General features: G+C 40.7%; 1 protein-coding gene and 1 pseudogene across 1 annotated transcript; both read left to right on the top strand.

Annotated features, from left to right (window-relative positions):
* Positions 1-24,772, top strand: Ercc1 (DNA excision repair protein Ercc1). Its single transcript, XM_067155083.2, has 5 exons — positions 1-198; positions 8,086-8,219; positions 16,992-17,189; positions 20,127-20,312; positions 24,382-24,772. Exons 1-5 carry the CDS (start codon positions 102-104, stop codon positions 24,613-24,615), a joined length of 849 nt encoding a protein of 282 aa, XP_067011184.2. The 5' UTR covers positions 1-101; the 3' UTR covers positions 24,616-24,772.
* LOC136882212 (uncharacterized) lies at positions 21,628-22,202 on the top strand (annotated as a pseudogene).

The raw sequence follows: 24,772 nt of genomic DNA, 5'->3' as shown, positions 1-24,772 counted from the left end.
CTGTTCTGTACCTGCAGACTGACGTGCGTGATAAGTGTTATAGGCCATTTCTATGAGAGTTTAATTTTCTCTACTATTATTTTAATCTAATTCCTTCCGAAATGACAGATAGGAGTGGCGGTGAACAGGAAGAAATTCCACCCAAGAAACATCGAGTTGAAACTCAACTTCAAACTGCATCAGTCTCGAGGTTTGCAGGTTAGTAAACAAAGTGAGATAACCTCAAAGTTGTCATGAGGTCAGAGAACAAGACAATATCAACTGCCTGATAAAGCCAGAAGCTTGTCTTTTAAAAAAAAAAAAAAATATCCAGACACAGCTCTGCTTAATCTCCGGTATTGTTCAGGTGGAACTGTTCTGATGTGGGATATGCCCAGTTTGAAGATTTATTGTTTGAACCCTGGCACCCTTCGCTGTTATATTTTCCGGTTGTAAGGCAACTTTTCTGTCCCTTGGATCAAACTAAATAAAAACAAATCGCGTAGCCTATTTATTATTAATAAGCGACTTGTTACCAAGTTTTTGTAATCTGTGATTTATTAAATAAATAACAAATACAGCAACTTGGTCAGTTTGAATAGCACGCCCTGGAATAATAAATTACCTTCATTTTCGCGAAAAGAAAACTTTTCTCCGCTAATCCGATTGCACCATCGTTCTTAACATAACACAAAGCGCATCCCTGATTTTTTTTTGTCGGTATAGTTCTGATGCAACCTACATACATACCTCAGTGAAGTTAACAGTATGTACATGTGTGAGGGGTAAGGCAAGGTACTTTTTTTTTTTTGCTAGGGGCTTTACGTCGCACCGACACAGATAGGTCTTATGGCGACGATGGGACAGGAAAGGCCTAGGAGTTGGAAGGAAGCGGCCGTGGCCTTAATTAAGGTACAGCCCCAGCATTTGTCTGGTGTGAAAATGGAAAACCACGGAAAACCATTTTCAGGGCTGCCGATAGTGGGATTCGAACCTACTATCTCCCGGATGCAAGCTCACAACCGCGCGCCTCTACACGCACGGCCAACTCGCCCGGTGGGCAAGGTACTAGGAAGAAGAGAACATAGACATGCATAGCGCTCTCTACTAGTGTATGCTAAGGGAGTAGTATTTTGCTTTAGGGTTTTATTTATTTATTTATTGTAGCCTATGGCTTTTAGTGCCGGGAGTGTCTGAGGACATGTTCGGCTTTGGTGGTCCAGGTCTTTCTGCTGGACGCCCATGGGCGACTTGTGCATCTTTTTGTGGGATGATAAAGATAATGAGGTAGGGAGAGGTTGAAACTCGGTGTTGGCACATACACTAATCCTTTTGAATAACACCAAGGGGTCCACTTAAGGCATAATGTCCCCATCCAATGAACGAATCACCATCAGCAGCATCATGTGCCCTCAGTCGGTACGAACACTCCAGAGAGATCTGAAATTAAAATCCAGGGTTTTGGCACACCATCTGTATAGTGATTAGAAATTATACAGGGTGAACTTTAATAAAACCGACAATCTGCAGGGACTTATTCCTGTCTGGAAATGGAGGAAAAAATGTCCTATGAACATGTGTCCGGAAATGGATCGTTGTGACGGTAGATGGCACTGATGAATGAAATTTTCTGTGATTACTTGCAGTGTGTTTCTTCTGTTGCAGATAGTGTGATTGAAGCAGCGTACTGTCGGAAGCAGAATTGTCCGGTATTCATGTCGGGAACAAGCCGAGATGGTGTTTGTGTATGGCCAAGCCAATGGAAACGGTCGAGAGGCAGCACGGCTATACCAAAACAAGTACCCTCACAGATACTAACCACATCATACAACGTTTAAAGCCATTTTTAGGCATTTGTGTGATCATGGGTCCTTTCAGACAGCGGAATGTGCAGGGAGACACCGAACTGTGCATATACCAGATCTGGAGGAGCAGGTTCTACAGGACATTGAGACGAACCCTAGTACAAGCTCCAGGCAAGTGGCCCGCCAACATGGTGTAAACCGTATATAGGATAATATCTTTTGTTTATTTCCACCTATTCAATACATTACAAGAAGTTGGCATTTACTTTAAAACATTATTCAGATTTCATATGCCTTCCACTATGTATTAGACACCGGGCGAGTTGGCCGTGCGCGTAGAGGCGCGCGGCTGTGAGCTTGCATCCGGGAGATAGTAGGTTCGAATCCCACTATCGGCAGCCCTGAAGATGGTTTTCCGTGGTTTCCCATTTTCACACCAGGCAAATGCTGGGGCTGTACCTTACTTAAGGCCACGGCCACTTCCTTCCAACTCCTAGGCCTTTCCTATCCCATCGTCGCCATAAGACCTATCTGTGTCGGTGCGACGTAAAGCCCCTAGCAAAAAAAAAAAATGTATTAGACATCTATTAATGACTACGGCCTTAAGCCGTACAATCTTACGACGTCCTAATTAACAAAGAACTACATACCGGTATGTGTTTATCATTTTATTAGATCTATAGTTATTTCATTGAACATTTTATATGTACTACCTTTGAATCCACTAGTTTTTAGTATCATTTGAATGTAATGTATATTCTCATAGAACTGATATTTTATGCCTTCCACTATGTATTAGACATCTATTAATGACTACGGCTTCAAGCCACCTTCTTTTACTATAGTACAATCAAACAAATCCTATTCAACAAAGAACTACATATGTTTTTATCAATATATTAGATTTTTAGTTACTTCATGAACATGTTTATAACTAACGTAAATCTTACCTCTCTTATAATCATCAAACACATTTTTGAATATCTTCAACCAGATGCCTGGTAAAATAATAAGGTTTTTGATAATGACTGAAGATGCCTCACAGTGAGAGACGAAACATGTCTCATCTGAATAATGTTTTAAAGTAAATGCCAACTTCTTGTAATGTATTGAATAGGTGGAAATAAACAAAAGATATTATCCTATATACGGTTTATGAAACTTTCAATACGGACGAAAAATGATTTTCATCACTTGTAACATGGTGTAAGCCAGATTACGATTATGTGTATCCTGCATGACAACTGCTATTGTCCCTATCACCTGCGACGAGTGCAAGGATTATCAGCAGCAGATTTCCCTCTACGGGAAGGATTTTGTTGATGGTTTTTGCACCAGGCCATCACAGTTATGGGATTTCTGTCGTCAGTCCTCTGTACCGATGAAGCAACCTTTACCGGAAATGGCATCGTCAATGTGCATAATCTTCATCTGTGGGCTACAGAAAATTCCCGGGGAATGGTTGAAGCATCTCACCAGAATCGGTTCAGAATCAATGTTTGGGGAGGGATTCTTGGCAACCACATACTTGGACCAGTTATTATTCCACAACGCTTCAACGGAGGAACGTACCTGGACTTGCTGCAGAATACTCTGCCTTGATTGCTTGAGAGTGTGCCTTTGGCAATAAGACAGGTTATGTCGTTTCTGCATGATGGAGCACCACCCCACTTCCGCATTACAGTTCGCCAACACCTCAACATCTTCCTCAGACGCTGGATAGGACGCGGAAGCCCTGTTGCATTGCCTCCTAGATCACTGGACTTAAACCCCCTGGATTTTTACCTCTGGGGACATCTGAAAAGCATTGTGTATGCTGAACCAGTTCCTGATGTGCAGACCCTTCAACAGCGTGTTCGCGAAGCGTCTGACGCTATTCGGCGAGAGGCCGGAACGTGCGAAAGAGTGAGGCATTCCATGATACGACGTCTGAACGCGTGCATTGCGGCCCATAGAGGCCACTTTGAACATCTGCTGTAACGTGGAAGGGATTCAGCTATGTACTGTGTTCCGGGACTATTTGTTGCCGTTGCACGCACACCGTCCATTTCCGGACACATGTTCATATGACATTTTTTCCTCTATTTCCAGTCAGGAATCAGTCCTTGCAATTTGTCAGTTTTATTTAAGTTCACCCTGTATACCACCACCTCTCCTACCCCACTGGCCAACATTTGGATGGGGGAATTTTTTTTTTTTCCAACGGGACTTGAACCAGTTAGCCTAACTATGGTGTTAGACAATATAGACTTGTCTAGATGGGGGAAGAATTGGTGGCAAGCACATGAAAAGAAAAAAAGGCAGAACAATTATCATAATGAATTTTATATCCTGGTAGATGCACTACTTTAGAAAACCACAATAATTACTTATGGTGATCAATACTGAAACCTGTAAAAATACCAAAGTAGGTTTTGAATAAATTCTCGCCTGTAAGTGTTTATTGTCCTATGTTTCTATTTTCTTTGTTGAGGAAACACTTGCTCTGCAGTAGCACTGCATTTATTAATTTCAGGGTCCATTTCCTATAATCTATTAACACCGAGAAGAAATAGTGTTCTCCCACTGAAACCAGAAAACACACATTTCACTTTTTCTGGAGGAGAATTAACCATTGCAGCCTGTAAGTTAATACCAGAAAAATTTGGACCAAGCAAGTTGGCTCCGCGGTTTGGGACATGAAGTTGTGAATTTGCATTTGCGAGATAGTGGCTTAAAATCCCACCGTCAGCAGTCCTCAGGATGGTTTTCTGTGGTTTCCCATTTTCACTCTAGGCAAATACTGAGGCTGTACCTTGTAGCGAGCACTTCCCTATTTGACTTTGTACAACCGGTTGTTGCTCCACACCTACTCAACATGCTGAACTGCTATTTGCTATTGCCCGTGGCTTACGTCACTCACCACGTCATTGTGTGTGTTGTTTCTCAAAGTTTATTGTGCTTCAAGAACCTTCCTTCGCCCTATAAATTCTTCACCCCGACCGCTCAGTCTTCAGCCCAATGCTGACACTGAGTGAGGTTGGAGGGTCGTCTTACCAGCTCCCAGTTTCATCACTGGAAAATTTTGCTACTTCTTCAACAGTGTGAGCAGCAGTGTGTTATGATTTTGTCATTTTGCCCCACGGACTTTATTATGCCTGCATAGTTCTACACTATGTTCCTTTTCTTTTACGAAAATGCGCAGCTCATATTATGTACAAGTATTTAACTTCAGTACTTCCCTTGACCAGTTTAAAAAACTAAGAAAATGTATCTCCAGTTGAGGCTTGAGTTACGAAAAGTGGGCCTGGACTTCATTTAAACGAACCATTCGGCAAGTGAACTTTTGAAAAGTGTGGCACTTTGTCTAGTTATTTACGAACGATTCCCGGTGTTGTGATTCCGCCCCTTGCTTCTCCAACCTTCCCTGTTGCAGACTTCCTCACTTAATTCTTCTGAAACTGTGCTTCCCTTTTTTGTAGGCTAAGACTTGGAAAGTCTTAGATCTTTTGTTATTGTAAAAACCTTTTATCAGTGGTCTACGACTCTGTACATAAAATCTTGTTGTAACTACGCCTTTTTTCTCTAAGTTCATCCATCGCAATGGTGTCATTTCTGTTAAAATTGTTGTACCTTAGTTTTGAAATTTTTAAGATGCTGAGTTCGGTTTTGGTTGTGTTCTAGGTAGAAAGCATACACAAATTTTGTTAAAAATCACACTTATTCTTTCTTGTACCATTCATGGATACCTCACTGTTCCCAGCCTGCTTCCAAATCAGTTGTCGTTTGTCATCCCTTTGATTGTGCGCAGTTGGCTACATGTAAAACCCATTATTTATGAAACTGTTACAAATTAGTACACGAGTGACACACACAAATTTCACTGCGTGAACGTGACAACCTTAATCAAGTCATGGTCCCATCTTGGCTTTTACCTATCCCATCATCGACAGAAGACCTCACCATGTCAACGCAATGTTAAAATACTTGCAAAACAAAAAATTGGTCGGAAATAATCCAATTATATTTTCTCTTTCTTTTTTTTACTTGTAAACACCAGCACAGAAGTTTATTCCAATGTTAACAGATCTCTTGCACAGCAAAAATCTGGCTTGGCTGCACACAATCTCTGGTCCTAGCTGAACATATTTGTACCATCAATCAAAAATTTTTGTCACTTATATAGACAGATATTTTAGTTTTTTCTTGTGTGAATTAAAAACTATCTGTTTATCATAACCAGACTGCAATTATTATTACAGCAAAAGGGCAGAAGCCTAGTGTACTCACTCTGTTCGCTGTACACGGAGGCTCAGCGGCAGGTGATACTCTTTTATCTTTAGTTCACGAGATTGCCGATAGGAGTGTCGTTACAATGCGATCTACGAACTGTTACCAACTGTTAAAGAATTGTTCAACGAAATGTAACAAAATTTCGAAAACCACTAAATTCACTTTTATCTTGCCGTGCAGGCATTATGCGCCACGGCGGTAGTTAAGAGCCTCTCGAAGGGAGTGTGGCACCCGAAGGGGGCCACTGTTCTCATGACAGAGCTTGGCCTGGATTTGGAAATATACACTATGTGATCAAAAGTATCCGGACACCCCCAAAAACATACATTTTTCATCTTAGGTGCATTGTGCTGCCACTTGCTGCCCGGTACTCCATAGCAGCGAGCTCAGTAGTCATTAGACATCGTGAGAGTGCAGAATGGGGTGCTCCGCGGAACTCACGGACTTCAAACGTGGTCAGGTGATTGGGTGTCGCTTGTGTCAGAAGTCTGTATGCAAGATTTCCACACTCCTAAACATCCTTAGGTCCACTGTTTCTGATGTGATTGTGAAGTGGAAACGTGAAGGGACACGTACAGCACGAAAGCGTTCAGGCCAACCTCGTCTGTTGACTGACAGAGACCGCCGGCAGTTGAAGAGGGTCGTCAAGTGTAATAGGCAGGCATCTATCCAGACCATTACAGAGGAATTCCAAACTGCATCAGGATCCACTCCATGTACTATGACAGTTCGGCAGGAGGTGAGAAGACTTGGATATCATGGTCGAGCGGCTGCCCATAAGCCACACATCACGCAGGTCAATTCAAACGATGCCTTGCTTGATGTAAGGAGCGTAAACATTGGACGGTTGAATAGCGGAAAAACGTTGTGTAGAGTGACGAATCACGGTACACAGTGTGGTGATCTGATGGCAGGGTGTGGGTATGGCGAATGCCGGGTGAACGTCATCTGCCAGCGTGTGTAGTGCAAACAGTAAAATTCGGAGTCAGTGGTGTTATGGTGTGGTCGTGCTTTTTAAGGAGGGAGCTTGCACCTCTTGTTGTTTTGCGTGGCACTATCACAGCACAGGCCTACATTGATGTTTTAAGCACCTTATTGCTTCCCACTGTTGAAGAGCACTTCGGGTATGGCGATTGCATCTTTGAACATGATCGAGCACCTGTTCATAATGCACAGCCTGTGGCGGAGTGGTTACACGACAATAACATCCCTTTCATGGACTGGCCTGCACAGAGTCCCGACCTGAATCCTATAAATCCTATGTTTTGGAACGCCGACTTCATGCCAGGCCTCACCGACCGACATCGCTACCTCTCCTCAGTGCAGCGCTCCATAAAGAATGGGTTGCCATTCCCCAAGCAACCTTCCAGCACCTGATTGAACGTATGCCTGTGAGAGTGGAAGCTGTCGTCAAGGCTAAGGGTGGGCCAACACCATATTGAATTCCAGCATTACCGATGGAGGGCACCACAAACTTGTACGTCATGTTCAGCCAGGTGTCCGGATACTTTTGATCACATAGTGTAGGTTACAGCTACTAAATTACATTTTTTCTTGCTGTGGGAGGTTACAGCTGCTGCTGCTGCTGCTGCTGCTGCTGCTGCTGCTCCTACTACTACTACTACTACTACTACTACTACTACTACTACTACTACTACTACTACCAGAGTCTTTTGCCGTGTTTTATATTTTGCGTGGGTTGGTAACGTAAGCAGCGAGTTAGGAATTCTAGGAATGATGTCATGTTGGCCAATAGCTGTGCTCGTAGCTGGCCGGCTAATGGTCAATGACACATGAGATCTTTCATTAGGTTATAAAAGAAATGTACCTTTTTGGGCGGGTGCAGCAGGTCCCTGGCATTGGTAATGAACACATCTCTCTTCTACAAGGATTTTAAGGTATAATTCATACATGTTTCTTTGCAAAGTTGTGTCTTATAAACTGGACTGGTTGCACTAGGTTTATGCCCTGTCAGTTGGTTACAAAACATTCTCTTCTGATTTATGGCAGTCATTTCTATTCTTTCCAGATGCTTTCAATGACCTGAAGAAATCAGAGTTCTATGAGGCTCCGGCTGCAGCAGCCAAAGAAAACTCGGCCGCTTCGAAAGCTGTACGGAGCAGCGGTGCCAAGATGAATGCTGTTCTCGTCAGCCCCAAGCAGGCAAGTATTACTAAACATGTGGAGATGCATGTGAAAGAACTCTCCAGGGAATATCATTGATGGCAGGTTACCTGATTAGAACTCTAAAATGATACTGTTTGTTTAACATAACAGGTTTGGGCGTGGTCAAGATTTGGATGGGTTGCCACGCGCTGTTGGTGGGGGGGTAAGGGAATGGAGGAGCGGTAAGGAACTGGGCACCCTACCGTACGTAAACTCCTGCTCCGGCACACCTCTTCGGAGGTTTGGACCTGCCTTCGGGCAGAATACACCCTTACCTTAGTCCCAATTACAATGTTCATGACAGTTGTTACTTAGACGATAAAAATACAGATTTAGAAAAACACAATGTAAAAATTAATTCAGTGACACGCAAGTTACATTAATAGGGGAACAAGTTATGGATAATATATCTAATATTACATTACAGTACTAACTAATTTTAATTAAGATTTAGTATAATACTAAAGACAATTATTTGGAACAGGATTTTTCACTTAGAATCTAATAGATTTAATACTATGGTTTACAACCTTTATACTAGTTTTTCTCTTTTAAATTTCTTCATAATCTATTAAATTATATTGAGAAGTACAGTGTTACATGACAAAGTGAATGTAGCTTTGGTCATACTAAAAATGTCAACGTAGGGAAAGAAAGAAAATCCTCAGATGCGTTAGGCTTAGCAGGTCAGCAGATGATTAAAGTTGTATTTGCTTTCAACTATAATACAAGCCTCGGATGGAAGTTTAAAAATGGAATTGACAAGTCTCTGGCTACAGTTGCACAGTATGATGGTAATGCTGATGTTCATGCAAGTGTTAGATCAGGACAATAAATATTTTAACAATGAATGGGAATGAAAATTAATTTATTGACCTAATGGAGAGACGAAAACTCGACATCCTGGGATTATGTGAAGTAAAATGGAAAGGGAAAGGAATGAAGAAACTAAGAAAGGGGTACACCCTATACTGGTTGGGTAACAGTAAAGAGAAAAGAAATGGAGTGGGATTTATAGAGAATCAGAATGTTGAACCAATAGCTGAATTTGAGTATGTAAATGAAGGAATTATAATAATTCACATACATGTAAACAAGGAACTCCTGAAGACAGTACAGGTGAATGCTCCACAGACAGGATGTAGCGTGGAAGTAAAAGAAGATAATGGGAGATATGAATGCTCATGTGGGAACTGATAGAATGGGATCGCTATTATTTTTATGAGAATGTTTTGGGCTCACATGGGTATGGTGATAGAAATGAAGATGGAGAGAAACTGTTGGACTTTTTTATCAGAAATAACCTGATAATAAAGAACACACGGTTTATGAAGAGGAATAGCCATAACATCAGCCGATATAGATGGGATGGACAGTACAGAACACTCATCGATTGTAATAACAGACCGAGAATGGGGAAGATGTGTCATGAATACGAAGATAATCCCCAGTGAAAGTATGGAAGGTGATCATAGATTGTTAATTGCGGAATTAAAACAAGTAAAAGTCCCTAAAATTGTATTGAAGAAGAAACCAAAGATCAGGATTTGGGAATTGGAGGAGGAGGATAAAAGAATGGCATTCCAAGATTGGATAAAAAGGAAGTTGCCTAACCCGGAAATACGAAGTGGGGAAGAAGAGTGGGAAAATTTAAGACAGACATTTGTGGAAGCAGCAACTGAGGTATGCGGGTAAACAAAAGCAAAGGTTAAGGGAAAGGAGACACGGTGGTGGACAGACAAAATAAAAGAAAGGAACAAGGTGAAGAAAGACATGGATAAGGAAAAGCAAAAATCGTATCAGAGGGATGAGAATAATATAGAAAGGTTACACGTGGGATGCAAACGATTGAAACTACAAGTAAAGAGAAGTATCAAGGTAGATAAAGAGAAATGTTGGGGAGAGTTTACCAACAAAATTGAGCAAGATAGTTGCGGAAATCAGAAACTATTATACAGAGTAATAAAATCAAAAAGAATAAATCAAGAAAATATCGAGGCATTAGAGAGAGAAGATGGATCCATAGTACATGACGGAAAGGGTCTTCAGAAGATGATGGCAAAGTACTTTTGAAAAACTTTATAATGAGGATGACTGCTCGGAGGAAGAAGGAGATAAGAAAATGGAAATAATAGATGGAGAAAAAGAAGAGAACCTGATAACATGGTTGGAACCTGAAAGGGCAGTGAAAGCAATTACCAGAGGTAAGTAAGTTGAAAAGATTAATTCAATGCTGATATGATTAAGGCAGCAGGAAGCATTGGACTATAGTGGCTATACCAAGCCCTATGGAAGGATGAAAGGATACCTGAAGATTGGAAAAAAGGAAGCATTGTACCATTGTTCAAAAAAGGAAATAGGAAGAAATGTGGAAATTATGGAGGTATAACTGTATTATCACAGGGCTAAAAATAATGGAGAAAATCATAGACTGAGGGATATAATAGAAACACAGTTAGAGGAGGAACAATATGGCTTTAGACCGAATAGATCAACAATAGACTTGATATTTACAGTACAAACTATAATGGAAAAACATCTGGAAAAGAACAAGAAAGTCATCTTCATATTTTTGGATTTGGAAAAAGCTTATGATACAGTTAAGAGTTTCGGTTTACTCGGCCTGCCATCTAGTGGGCCTAGAGTAAAACAGAACGTTGAAATTGACTAGCAGACAGCCAGATGGCGTCAACTTGAAATGTCTGCACATGGTAGCTGAGGCCATACGAGTATTATTATTATTATTATTATTATTATTATTATTATTATTATTATTATTATTGTACCGGGCGGTACACCTCCATGCTGCGAATTCAAATATTGCGCCAGTTGAAATCCCTCTACAGGAGGAAGCCTGAACTTCAACAATCTGTATGAAATCAAAAATTTCTCGGAAGATGTCTCTACTGTAAATTTTGAAGTGTTCTGAACTATGTCTGTTTCGATTTGTTTTTGTTTGCTCTGTAGTAAGAAGTGTGAACATTCTCTTCTAGATGGCACTACTTAAGAACTATGATTGTGCACCCTAATGCGAAGTGAAGGAACTTTTTTTTGAAGAAATTTGGTATTCATAAGTTTGTTCTTTGTTAAATTTCTTTCAGTCATTTTTTGGGTTGGCAGTATAACCCTTCTCTTTCCGCCAGTTTTGAATTTAACCAATCGGTAATTTCTGTAATTAATTTTCCTCCAATCATTGCTTTCTTCCTCTGGTTTCCATGTGTAATTCCTTGTCTACCAATAAAGTTGAAGGGGTGTGTCTTTTTCATTCTTGAAAGGTCTCGAATTTTCCACGAGGGTATAAAAACTGCTGATTTTTTGGTCTTGGGGCCACTTCAGTAACATCTTTCGCAGTGTGTGAACATATATAGCACGGGGTGGGAAGCGCCTCTTTCTCCAAGCCGCGGTTCATCTACAAGGTAATGGCCTGTTAACATCTTTATGTCTTGCTAGCTCATCAGTTTTAACCCACGGGGGAAGGTTCGAATCCTTTTTAATGTAAACCTTACTTCATTCATGTAAATTAGCCGCAAGTTGGGATAGAGAGTGCTTAACCCTCTCGAACTCCCCTTCATTTTGAATTTGAGGTGACTATGTCTTCGTAACCTTTTTTCTCTTCCTTCTTAAAGTCTTAAACTTATTTGCCAACTAGTCACCTCCCTAGTATGGGATTAGCCCCTGTATAACTGGCCGAGTGCCACCTAGGTTTTAAGAAGTTTCATGTAGGAGTGCAAGCTACGCCTCCAGTCAATTTGTTTTTTTGGGCCATTTAATTAACCCAGTGTTTGTTTTCTTCATGTGAAGGCCCTGTGGGTTGGGTACAAGATATCCCTGTTTCACGGTATGTGTGCCTTAAGGGCAGTTAGGAATAAAGGTTGTTTTAGCCTTTGACAGGCTGGTAAAATTGAGAGCGGGTCTGCTCTTTTCATCTTAACATTGTAATTAGGAGCAAGTGCTCCTTGTACTTAGGGGTTTTCTGCCCTGTAACTATTGTGGTGGTGAGCTGAGAGCTCATAAATTAATCTTGGGGCTCTGTAAATTCTTAAATTGTTAACTTGCTACTTGGTACCTGTTACATCTTTGTTATTTGTTGTCAGTTGTTGATTTTCAAAAGAAAATATAACCTTTGTTAATGTTTTAAATTCTGTGAGCTTGCATCCAGGAGATAGTAGGTTCGAATCCCACTATCGGCAGCCCTGAAAATGGTTTTCCGTGGTTTCCCATTTTCACACCAGGCAAATGCTGGGGCTGTACCTTAATTAAGGCCACGGCCGCTTCCTTCCAACTTCTAGGCCTTTCCTATCCCATCGTCGCCATAAGACCTATCTGTGTCGGTGCGACGTAAAGCCCATAGAAAAAAAAAAATGTTTTAAATTAACTTTAATTTCGTAAGTTGAGACCTATTCCCGCCCGCACCTTCTTTCACCTCTAACTACCACGGATAACTCCGTAACAATTATTATTATTATTATTATTATTATTATTATTATTATAGTTAAGAGAAAACATATATGGGAATGTCTACTGAAAAGAAATGTACCATAATAATTAATTAACAAGATAAAAATGCTGTATCATGAGAGTAAAAGCAGTGTACGAGAGGGGAGTGGTGACTGAAACATTTTATACAGACTAAGGTCTCAAGCAAGGAAGTGCACTGTCACCATTATTGTTTATTATATTGATAGATGAAATCATAAAAAGTGTAAAACAGATTATCAGTAGTGATGAAGTGAATGCTGTGTATTTGCAGATGATGTGGTGATTTGGGAAAAGGGAGGAAAGGAAGTATAAATGAGACTGGACATTTGGAATGAAAATCTAAAGGAGTTTGGAATGGTAAATAGTAAAAAGAAAATTGTATTCCTGCACTGTGGAGGAAGAAAAAGAGAAGCCAAGTGAATATAGATGGAGAACGGTTAGAGAATGTAGAACAGTTTATATATCTGGGTAGCATTATTGATGGAAGTAATGAAATCAACCCTGAAATTAATAACAGACTAAGTAAAGGTACAACATTTTATCATCAAGTCAGAAGGCTTTTATGGAATGACAAAGTACCCAAGAGAACAAAATGAACATTATAATATAAACAGTATTTCATACCACTAGAAACGCTGGTAGTTAATAAGAGACAGGATAGTAAAACCCAAGCAGCAGAAATGAAATTTTTAAAAACATTGGTTAAAAAGTCAAGAAGAGAGAGAGTTCAAAATATTAAAATCAGAGAAGAGCTAAATATGGAACCATTAGTACAGAAGATACAGAAAGCAAGACTTAGTCCATTTGCAAAACCAGCTATGTGCATGATAAGCAATTTGTGAGAAATCAGGAAAAACTAATAAAACGAAAGAGAAATGTGGTAGAGGGCTGATTGTTTTTATAAACTATAGATAAACATGATTGTAATAAGTGTACTAAAGTTCTGAAATATCTGATGAGTAGAAAACAAGTTATTAATATATTTCATTTGCATATATCAGGTTTTGCAACTCCATTGGCAGCCATATTCGTGGTACCTTAGTTTGCAAAACCAGCTACAATTGTTGTGATGGTGGAGTTTAATCATACACTTTTGATGCATGGAATTATTTATTGAGTACGTTACAATATATAATGCATACATGCGTAATGGAAGAATATATTGAGTATAATGGAGTATATTACAACGTAAAGGACATACACAGTTTAGAATAGTTCTGTGTGTGTTAATATACTATCAAAGTACAACCAAATAAGGGGTTTAGGCTATGTCTGTTTCATCAGCTTCCATTAGTTCAAAGTCCAAAGTGTCATCACCATGATCACCATCTGCATCTTCAACGAAACTTTGAGTATCAGGGTCCTGTTCTGCAAAGACATCGACGTAGAATTCCAAATCTGGATTACTGCCTAATGCTTTTTCGAAGGGAAAAACAAGAAGTCTTAATATCCTTGATCTTAGCCAATTTCACAACAGCACCCCTTGGGATATCAGGGATGTGAGCAATCTTAAAATTCTTCCCTTTCCCGCACAAACTTTTTGCTTCACTAGTGTCGGAATTGTAGAAGGGTTCTCCTTGAACTAGGAGAGATTTGTTGCTTTAGTTTCTTGTGACTGTTAATCTCTTTGCTTACAGAAATTGAAAATGCCATTGTCCATGGTTTTCAAGAATGTCATCTGAATGAGCTTTCCAATCCCAAGCAGGGGCATCTTCTCCTAGACGTGTTACAATTCCTTCAGCTTGTAGGCTGCACCCACAACAATGAACGCAGAGAAATAGGTGAACAAGGAAAAGTTGCAAGCAGAATTTCACAGCTGAATCTCTACTCTATGCAGTACAGCTCACTTAACTATCTACTATATTAATAAGCGTTTTATCATTATTTTCTTTAACAGAGAGGAGTGCAATACTGTTCTAATGAAAAGAAAAATAACAGGTTTTGCAAATCTACTCAAAGGAGAGCCATGTTAGTTAATATACATATAGCAGGTTTTGTAAACGTAAGCCTTGGCATGCGAATTTAGCAGGCTTGGCATCCGTACATGCCATGCATTTAGCAAGTTTTGCAACCCTTTTCCATTTTTGATGTCAAATTTAAACCTATTATAGCTAAATTAAAAGCCATTATCATAAAGCAACATGGGATACCATTATCTCATTTTCGTAATTTTATGCACATAACTGGTTTTGCAAATGGGCTACTCAGTTGTAAGATACGGACTAGAAACGCTGGTAGCTAATAAGAGACAGGATAGTAAGATCCAAGCAGCAGAAAAGAAATTTTTAAGAACATCGGTTAAAAAGTCAAGAAGAGAGAGACTTCAAAATATTAAAATCAGAGAGGAGCTAAATATGGAACCATTAGTACAGAAGATACAGAAAGCAAGACTTAGACGGTTTGGACATGTAAAAAGAATGGGAAAGGAACGGGTAGCAAGAAGGGAATTGGAAAGAGAGGTTGGGAGACAGAGAAGGTGGATGGATGAGATTTGGAAGGACATTAGAGAAGCTGGATTGGATATGGCGGAAGTAATGGAGCAGGAAAAGTGGAAGGATAGAAAGGAGTGGAGGAGGCTTGTTAACCACACCCAGGCGACTGGACTGGGACATTGATGATGATGATGATGATGATGATGATGATGAGGAGGAGGAGGAGGAGGAGGAGGAGGAGTAGAGTCTCCAGACATAAGAGGAAGACATCTTGGAAAACAAAAGGACGCCAATGAAACATGACAGGCACACCAAGGAATAATAAAGCTTCATTCTGCTGTGCCTGTGACTGAGAAGTCAAGAGGCGATCAAATATCGATTCAATGTGACGCCGCATGCAACAGATGGCACCACGATGACTGTGCCGGACTGACAACAGGAGATTTTAAAATGGAAAAACTGCAAACTCCTTTAGCTATGTGAGAAATGTAAACTATTACTCACCTCGCCGCAGGAAAGGGAAACCAACGAAGAAATAAAAGAGGATTTGTAGGAAAAGATCGACGAGATGGGTAACGTTCTCATGACAAAAATGGCACTAGTCCTAGGAGCACAGCTCCAACAAGCGGACCATTTTGAAAGCAACAGGAAACAACTGGACTGTGCTAGCGGAGTCTCTCAAACTTCAACAAGAAGAGAAGACGAGCACACATCCAACAGTCATCCAGAACCCAATAAAAATTAAGGAATCTGAAAGAACTGAAACACCTAAAGACAAACACCAAAGAGAAGGAACTGGACAACGAAGAGATGGATCATCGTCACCGGGCGAGTCGGCTGTGCGGTTAGGAGCGCACATCCGGGAGAGGGACCAATGTCTTTCAGAATTGTAGTAAATGTGAAGGGATGCATAAAAGTGGATCGCAAGGGGCTGGTGGACCACTCGGTACATAGAACATGTCTCGAGAATACGTTCATTCTCTTCTTCAGCTAATTAAGTTAAAATTTGTTTATTACTATAAGACCTAATAAAACAGGGGGGCCCCAGCTAAGAAAACTTAAACTGTGACATGTTCTATATGACATATTAAAAATTGATGAATAGTGTCATGTAAGTAAATTCCATCATGTCATCCTTTATATAAACACACAGCAGTAGGGAATGTCCATGTAGATAGAATGTTGAGCACTGTTGCGATATGACGTCAATGTGTCCTTGTTAATCCAATACTCCCGTATCAAAATTAAATTGGGTCATATTAAAAATAATATAAAATGGTGTAAACCAAGTTGTCAAGCCGATCCCCTCAGGTAAAAGATGATTATGCTGCCAGGTTGATATGAACCTTACATAGTCTGTAAGAAGGAGAGAGAAAATAGAGATTATAAGTGCGTGAGTACATTGTAAACAAAATGAGAGTACAGCGAGTAAAAATTATGAAAACTTACCAATATTGTAGAGCAAGTGGATGTGCAAAGCTGACATGCGACTGTCAGAGGGATATAAAGACAACTGAAGTTGCTCAACAACAGATTGCGGAGTTGGAGTGCGAGGTGCGGTGGAGGGGTGGAGAGTACCGCCTACGGGCTGTTACTGTCATGTTCCCCCCGTTATGTGCTTTCCCTCATTCTAGAATATTGGATCACCAATTTAAATAACTGATTATCCTCTGCCATGTGTTCATTAAGGCTATTGTCACTATCAAATTTTTGTAACTTGTAAATTTTTAATTTCTCAAGGGCATTCATTTGTTTACCTTTATCTAACAGGTGTAATATAACCATGTCCTTTTCAATATTAGTGAAATGATGATGCTGAAAACTGTGTTTAATGCAGTCTGTGTGTTGTTTGTGATAGAGGGGGAACCCTGTGCTCAAGTCTATCTGTAATGTCCCGTGGGAGTTTGAGGAAGACATCGTGCCGGACTACGTGATGGGCAAGACAACCTGTGCTCTCTTCCTCAGCCTGCGATACCACAGCCTGAACCCTGACTACATCCATGAGCGGCTCAAGCTTCTGGGGCCACGCTACGACCTCAGGGTTCTCTTGGTGCAGGTAAATACTGTGTTGCTTGAAAGATTGTATGCTAGGAAGCTTTTCACCATTTGTAGGGAATTGTGCTAGTGGATGATAATATCAATAATAATAATAATAATAATAATAATAATGATAATAACCAGCAACCCACCCTCATCTTAACATGGGAGCAGTATTTATGATGATAGTCGTTACAAGATTTCCTTACAAGTGACATTAGTTGTTTTCCTCCTGATGTATGTATTTTCCAAGGCCGCCTGTTAGCCTCTTTCTCCTCATGTGATATTTAAATTATTTGTGCGCTTTCACCAAAATGACAATAAATACTAAATTTCTTCTTGTTTCGTATAGGCTGACCAAAGACCATGATATTCAACTATTGCGTTTGGGGTGGGTTTTGATATTTGCCCAGTAATTGCACATCCTCTGCAATGTTCTCCCCATAAATTTTTGTCAGTCGGGTGGCAGGAATGAGTAGTTGGGTGGGGAATACTTCGTAAAAAGAATATGATAAAATTTCAATTTATTCTCCTCAGGGCACTAACAGTGTTATCAGTCAGGTAAACATTAACTGCAAAACTGAACTATTTTAGTGTTCTACTGCTCGTTCATAATCATATGATAGCAGGACTTACCACTTGGTTGCTGTGGACATGTGGAGTCCCATACGGGTTTGCGACGTTATGAGGAATTAAGTGCTTGCGTGCAATTTTACGCTAATCCAGACACTGCTCGCGCACGACATCGCGTGATAGTCAAGGTAAACATTTAAATTCCACCCTAATCAATGCACACTATCTCAAAGATGGAAGGACCCGCCAGAAAAGTTTGAAGACAGTGCGTGGTTTGCTATAATAAAGCTCAGCGAGAATGTGGCACATCGAAAGACGCTGACAAGAAAACAAGGCAGGTGACAACATACAGTGAGGAATGCCCAAACAAACCATTCATGTGCATTGGATGTTTTAATAAAGTTCATAAATGCTGATCTTGAACTTACTGTGTTAAAAATAAAAACTGCCATTGTATAATAACAAAATTAGTGAGATCATGAGTGTAAATAGTTTAGGGAATTTCAAGATCAGTAAAAAAAAGACAATTGGGTTCAAATAGAAAACAATATTATTTTAAAAATATTATTATTGTAAGTTTTTTATGCAGTGCTTTTATTATAAAACAAATACATGTGTTAATTTATTGTCTAAAAATGCATTTATGCTCATGTAAATCAACATTTACCAACATGTAGAAAGGGATGTTAACGCTCTGTTCTGTGCTACCCGAGGCTCAGGTGATTCGTGGACTTCAACGATTATTGCCGCTAAACTGAACGCTGGTGGATTCCCCTGCTGAGGAATGCGAGAACTTGACATGACTTGCAGCTGCCAATCTCATTATTTTGAAGTAATATACTTTCACCATTCACTGGCAGCCCGCAGAACTACTTCCGTAGTACGAGTCACATGTGCCTCATGACGCACTCATGCTTAAGATCAACATGGTAACAATAGCAGCGAACGTGTTAACAGGCTAACAGCTACTGCAATCACGACTACTATGGCGCTGCACTGTTTCACGGAGACAAACTATAATGACGACATTTGCGAAAAGAGTCCACGCCCAAATTTCACTCGTCTTGCGCAAATCTCAAAGGATAAAGAGTTTATCTTTGAGGTTCAAAACTCCTATATTAATTGTTGTTGTTCTTTTTTCGTTATACCCAACTAAGGACCACGATTGAACTTACTTAGCTGATGCCATTGCCTTTTTCTTCTCCCAAAATCTCTTCATCTTCTGACCAGGTTTTGTTGATAGTAGTGCTTGGATTGTGTGTAAAGCGGCGATTGCCGACTAATTTTCTGAACTTAGATCTGTCTAACACAATCTCATCTGTGATTGCCTATTTCCTGGAGATCTTTTCCAACTTCGAGCAGGCAATTAGTTTTTCCTTTCATTGATAGGGCAAGGTTTAGAATTCTCTTGGTCAATCTCTGATTACTCATTCTGAGAATATGTCCGTAGAACTTTAAGCGTCTTTTCCTAAATGTATCTGAGATTTCCTCCGCGTGATGGTACAGGTCATGAGATTTCGTTATCCAGATTCCCCCTGTATGGACTGGTCCAAAAATTTTCCTTAAGATTTTTCTTTCTTGCTTTTCTACATCTTTAATCAATGATCTGCCCTAAGTAACCAGTGTTTTAGATGCATATAGTTCTTCAGACTACTTGATTACAGTGTTGTAATGCCTTAATTTTGCATTTCGGGATATGGATTTTTTGATTATATCGGTTCCAAGAGAGTCTGTATGCTCTTTGTAGTTTAGAGATCCTTTCTTTATTATTATGTCAACTTCCGTAGCATAACGGTTTGCACTGTTCGCTGCCATCTTCAGAGGTTTTGATTCAATTCCTGGTACTGCCAGAGGCTTAAGAATGGCATGAGAACTGGTACATGGAGCTCACTTCTGTCGGTGGTGTGCACAAAAATAGCTACACCATCTTGGAACAAGGACACAAATTTACTTTGCTGTTAAAATTCCATTTATTTCACAAACTTGCAGAATCTCATATTCTGTGACGACACTATGCACAAGTACGGGAAATAAGCATGCTCCTTTAGTTGGAGAAATCTTTAAATTAATGCTTGAATGTATTAAAATGATTTCTATAATCTCAACCAATTTTTAGTATCATCCCTATGACTTCCTTTCAACTGTAATTACACATTTGCATGTCTCCTCCTGCAAGGCATAGTCCAGCAGGCGGTTACACCGTGGTACCATTCAGCTGTAGTCCAAAGATCTTTTCTTTACTGGAAAAAAAAAAAAGTAATTAACTTTAAAAAGAGCCATTGAAACCTCAGTTTTGAAAGCTCCAAGTTATAGTAGTAGTTAGCTCTGTGAAACCAAGCAGTTAGGAATTCAGTACGTTGTATGTACTATAGTTCTGTTGCAGGTTGACAGCCAAGACCCTCACCACACCCTCAAGTACCTGACGAGGATCTGTATCCTGGCCAACCTGACACTGATGTTGGCATGGAGCCCAGAGGAGGCAGGCCGCATCATTGAGACCTACAAGATATTTGAACACAAACCTCCTGACCTCATTATGGAAAGGACCGAGAACAGCCCTTATCAGAAGGTACGTCAGTATCCAGGCTTAACAAGGTTGGTCTGTTGGTTTCCTCGTCTTTTGCCACCTGTATTCATCTTTATAACCTCCTTTCTCTTGTCTTTATCCTGCTGTTTTTTTCTTGTCTTGCACTTCCGCCATCAAAACTGGCCCCTCTTGATGAAGCTGCAAAGCAGAGCAGAAACACGCTCATCAGGAGCTGGAAGAATGGGAATTTGTTTGTCCCTGCCTCCTATCCTATTGTTCTCTCTTCCGATGCTGACCTGTCGTTTCAAAGAGACGTAGCTGGTGGAAGACTTGTGGAAAGAGTGGTGGTGGTGGTGATTAATGTTTTAAGAGGAAGTACAACTAGGCAACCATCCTCTATATAACACTAATTAGAGGGGAAAAAAGGAAGGGATCCGACACTTCGAAAAATGAAGATATCGGTCAAAGAAAGACAAGGGCCACGAAGGGCGTGAAAATGAAAGACTCCCTAGCCCTCGCAAACCTAATAGCATCGGGGTCGGAAAAGAACAAGAGTTGACCAAGGGAGGTCGGATAGGATAGATGAAAGTGAGGAGCCTGTCACAAGTAAGTGGAAGCAATGCCGGGACTCAGCTGAGGGCCCCGTGGTCACCAACCCACGCTCCAAAGTTCAGAGCCCCTGGGGCTTGTGGAAAGACCAAAGGAAGGTTGATTGAAGCAGATGACCAAGTTTATGCAGAGTGACTTCTTTTTCCCTGCTGGAGTGAAGAAATAATAATGTTAGATATAGCAGTTGAGGCTTTCACGGCCGGCGTTACAAATCATGTCAGTGTGATCAGGGATCATGTGATGGTCCTGACGTTTCACCAAAGACTGCACTCGGCATTATCAAGGATCAAAGAACTCAAAGAAATATTAATGTTTATTTAATTCCACCTATTCAATACATAGAGTGATTTTAATTAAGAATTAAATCTTGTGAAGTAAATTATAGGGACAACTTGTTTCACCCCTTTTTTTTTAAGGGCATCTTCAGCCTTAATCTCAAACCTGAAAGATAATCAGTCAGGATCCTGATTGCTCTTAATTGTAGTTTTTTTTTAAATGTGGGTACATGCTTCGAAAAATGAGCGAGAGGGATAACAGTAGTTAAGATATTCGTATAATAAAACCTTCATAAAACCTTACAAACAGTCCTAATTTATATACTTTTTTGAATGTCCTGGTCTAAAAATGTGGTAACAAGTTGCATGTTAGCAGTTCTACAAGAACACAATTATTGCTGCGTCAAAACATGTCCCTTATAATTTACTTTGTAAGATTTAATTCTTAATTAAAAATCACTCTTTATCTTTATCTTGGCTCCACACTCTCTGACGATGGCAGACTTACTGATGAGGTCAACACAAGGATACACGCAGCCTGGCTGAAGTGGCGAATGACAACGTGCATCACCTGCGAACATCGGATGAAGGACCATCTGAAATCTAAGATCTACCGGACTGTTATCCGGCCCGTCGCTCTCTACGGCACTGAGTGTTGGCCTGCTACGAAGGAGGTAGAATGTCGACTAAGCATCATGGAGACAAGGATGCTTAGGTGGACAGCTGGCATCGCTAGACTGTATCATGTTTGAAACGACAGTATTAGGAAACGCTTTGGCGTTGCACCAATCCAGAAGAAAATGCAGGAAAACTGTCTGTGCTGGTTTGGACATGTGTTGGTGCAGAAGACAATACACTGTCAAAGTCAGCGTATACATTGGAAGTCGCTGGAAAGAAGCCCAAGGCACGACCAAGACAGCGATGGATCGATACAGTGCACGACGACCTGAAAGCTGTAAGACTACATCCAGACACGGCCCGTGACCGAATTAAATGGAGACAACTAATCCACACAGCAGACCCTGCCACCAGGCGGGACAAACGCTAAAGAAGAAGAAGAATTAAAATCACTCTTTATGTATTGAATAGGTGGAATTAAATGAACATTAATATTTCTTTGACTTTAATGTACAATTCAAGAGACCAAAATATGAGAATTATAACGCGTAATTATCAAGGGTACCAGTATAGTTGGTCCGTTATTGGACATTATAAATTTTCCAGCTAACTCATTCCTGGTTGCCAGCATTTCGCCCCAGTGCACTAAGTTGAGCTCATCAGTTGGTAAATAGCACACCCACCAAGGCGCATGGCTAGTGCACACCGTGGAGGCCACTGCATAGGCTACTTGGAGCCACCGGCAGTGCCAATGCACTGTGAGAGACTTTGTCTCATTTTCAAAAATAGTTGCCTGCCTGGCCATCAGATGATAAAGATGTCGAACAGACCAACTATATTGGTATTATAAATTTACTCATTCGGAACAAATATTTCAGGTTCCCTATGAGAATCATCATCTTTATCATTATCAATGACTTCGATAGCAGCAAAGCTCTCAGTGTAATGAAGTGGTATTGTAATTCCACCTCATTATATAGTGCAGGCTATGGTACGCTGCTCGCCTATTGGTCTACCGTGCTGGAAGGACAGTCGCTGATTGGCTGTTCTTTGGCCAATGATTGAAGCATTAAGGAGCCTGATGTACGTCGACCTGCCTTGGCGGACACAGACAACTGATCACCTGTTGCTTTTTCTGGTCTGCCGCGGCCATCGTGTCATCCAGGATTTAAGGTTTTCAGGATTGGAAACCAGGCTTTGTTTACTCGTTCAGATTCCTCCTTGCGGTTGAAGCTCTTGGTGTGCTTCAGGATTTCAGTGGCTTCCCCTTGTAGCTGGGCTTGATAAGATACAGTAGTTGGCAGTATGCTGTACTTTCCGGCATAGCAAATATAGCAAGTTCGTCAATTTGCACCACATGCCCGGAAGTGATAAAGTAACGTCATTTTCTCAAAGAGAATCATTTTCTCCATCAATCCGATTGCACCGTCGTTCTTAACATAATACGAAGAGCATCCCTAATATTTTTTTCACTATAGTTGTCGTATGTGTTCCTTTCTTATTCCTACTTCTCTCAGGCTTAATATATATATACTGGACTTAATTGATACAACCTGTGGAACTACTGCAGGATCTGGATTTCTCTTACCGGTTATTTATGGAAAGTCTGTGAACCACCCGTACATTTTAAAATTCTATTTCACTGGACAAAAGCCTGCTTTGTGTTGTTACTCCCTGTGGGTGGGGGACGCAGACGAAGAATACACCCTGCCTGTCGTAAGAGGCGACCAAGGGATGATCAAATTAGAACCATGAAACTACTCGTGATTAGTACAACCACGTCGGGAACACCATGGGTTGCTTTTCCTTGCACATAGTACCACTATGTTAGGTATCAAATAGGTTTGTGATTATTAGTAAATGAGAGCGCGACGACTATTACAGTAGCCTGTGATTAGTAGTACTATATGAGCGACACCATGGGATGACGGAACCCATGGTTCTGGTTTGCCTATGATTAGTACCCACTATATGAGGTACACCACGGGATAGTACGAGTCCCTGTGGTTAGTACACTTAGGTGATGAACACCATAGGTTTGCGTTGCCTGTCAGTGGCGCTGCAATGTGCGAAACACAGTAGGTCTATAATACATGTGCAAATTTCATTACCTGTGAGTAGTACCATCATGAGTGGAATACCGCGAGTCTACGCTACTCTTGATTAGTACTGCAACATGACAAATACCATGGTTCTACTTTTCTAGCGATAAATACCATTATGAGGGGCCCATGACCTGGATTTTGGACCTGTTTCGACAACAAGCATAATCGATTCAGCATCGTGGCGTAGAAGCAGTCCCTTGGTCCATAATACTATTGTTTTGTGTGAGCTTCTGTGCATTTGAGGCACTGTGGGTCGGATCCACTGATCGTTTTAAATTCATATCCACCCATTCATTCTTCGTCCTCACGCTTTGAATTCTGGTCAGTGAATGTTTTTGGAATTTTAATTTGTCATCTCCTTTCGTCTCATTTCGTACCATTAGGGGCCGATGACCTCGATGGTAGCCCCTTTAAACAACAAACATCAATCAATCTTTGTGTTGTTAACGTAGTTGTTCCTTTCCTCTGATACAATGAAAGTAAGTCTCTTCCATTCCATTTCAGCTCACAAATGCTCTCACATCCGTACGCTCCATAAACCGCACAGATGCGGCCACTCTGCTGTCCACTTTTGGGTCCCTGGAGAAGCTCGTCCGTGCCACTCCGGAGTCTTTGGCCCTGTGCCCCGGGCTTGGCCCCCAGAAAGCGGCTCGTCTCTACAAAGTGCTTCATCAGCCGTTCCTCAAAGACTCGTCGACTATCAGGAACACCAAGCTGACCCTCTCCACCAAGAGATAGCTCAGTGGTTACTTGGCTGGGGTGTGCCATGAAACATCTCACTTTGAACCTGTACCTGCATATTTTGTTTTAACGATAAAACTGTTATTTATGAATTGTGATGACCTTTACTTTTAAAGTAATGTACGATATTATAGAGATATACAGTGAAGTGCAA

This window comes from Anabrus simplex, chromosome 10 (assembly GCF_040414725.1).
Source record: "Anabrus simplex isolate iqAnaSimp1 chromosome 10, ASM4041472v1, whole genome shotgun sequence".
NCBI lineage: Eukaryota > Metazoa > Arthropoda > Insecta > Orthoptera > Tettigoniidae > Anabrus > Anabrus simplex.
Note: the sequence above shows the minus strand (reverse complement) of the source record. Positions and strands in the feature narration are given on the sequence as shown.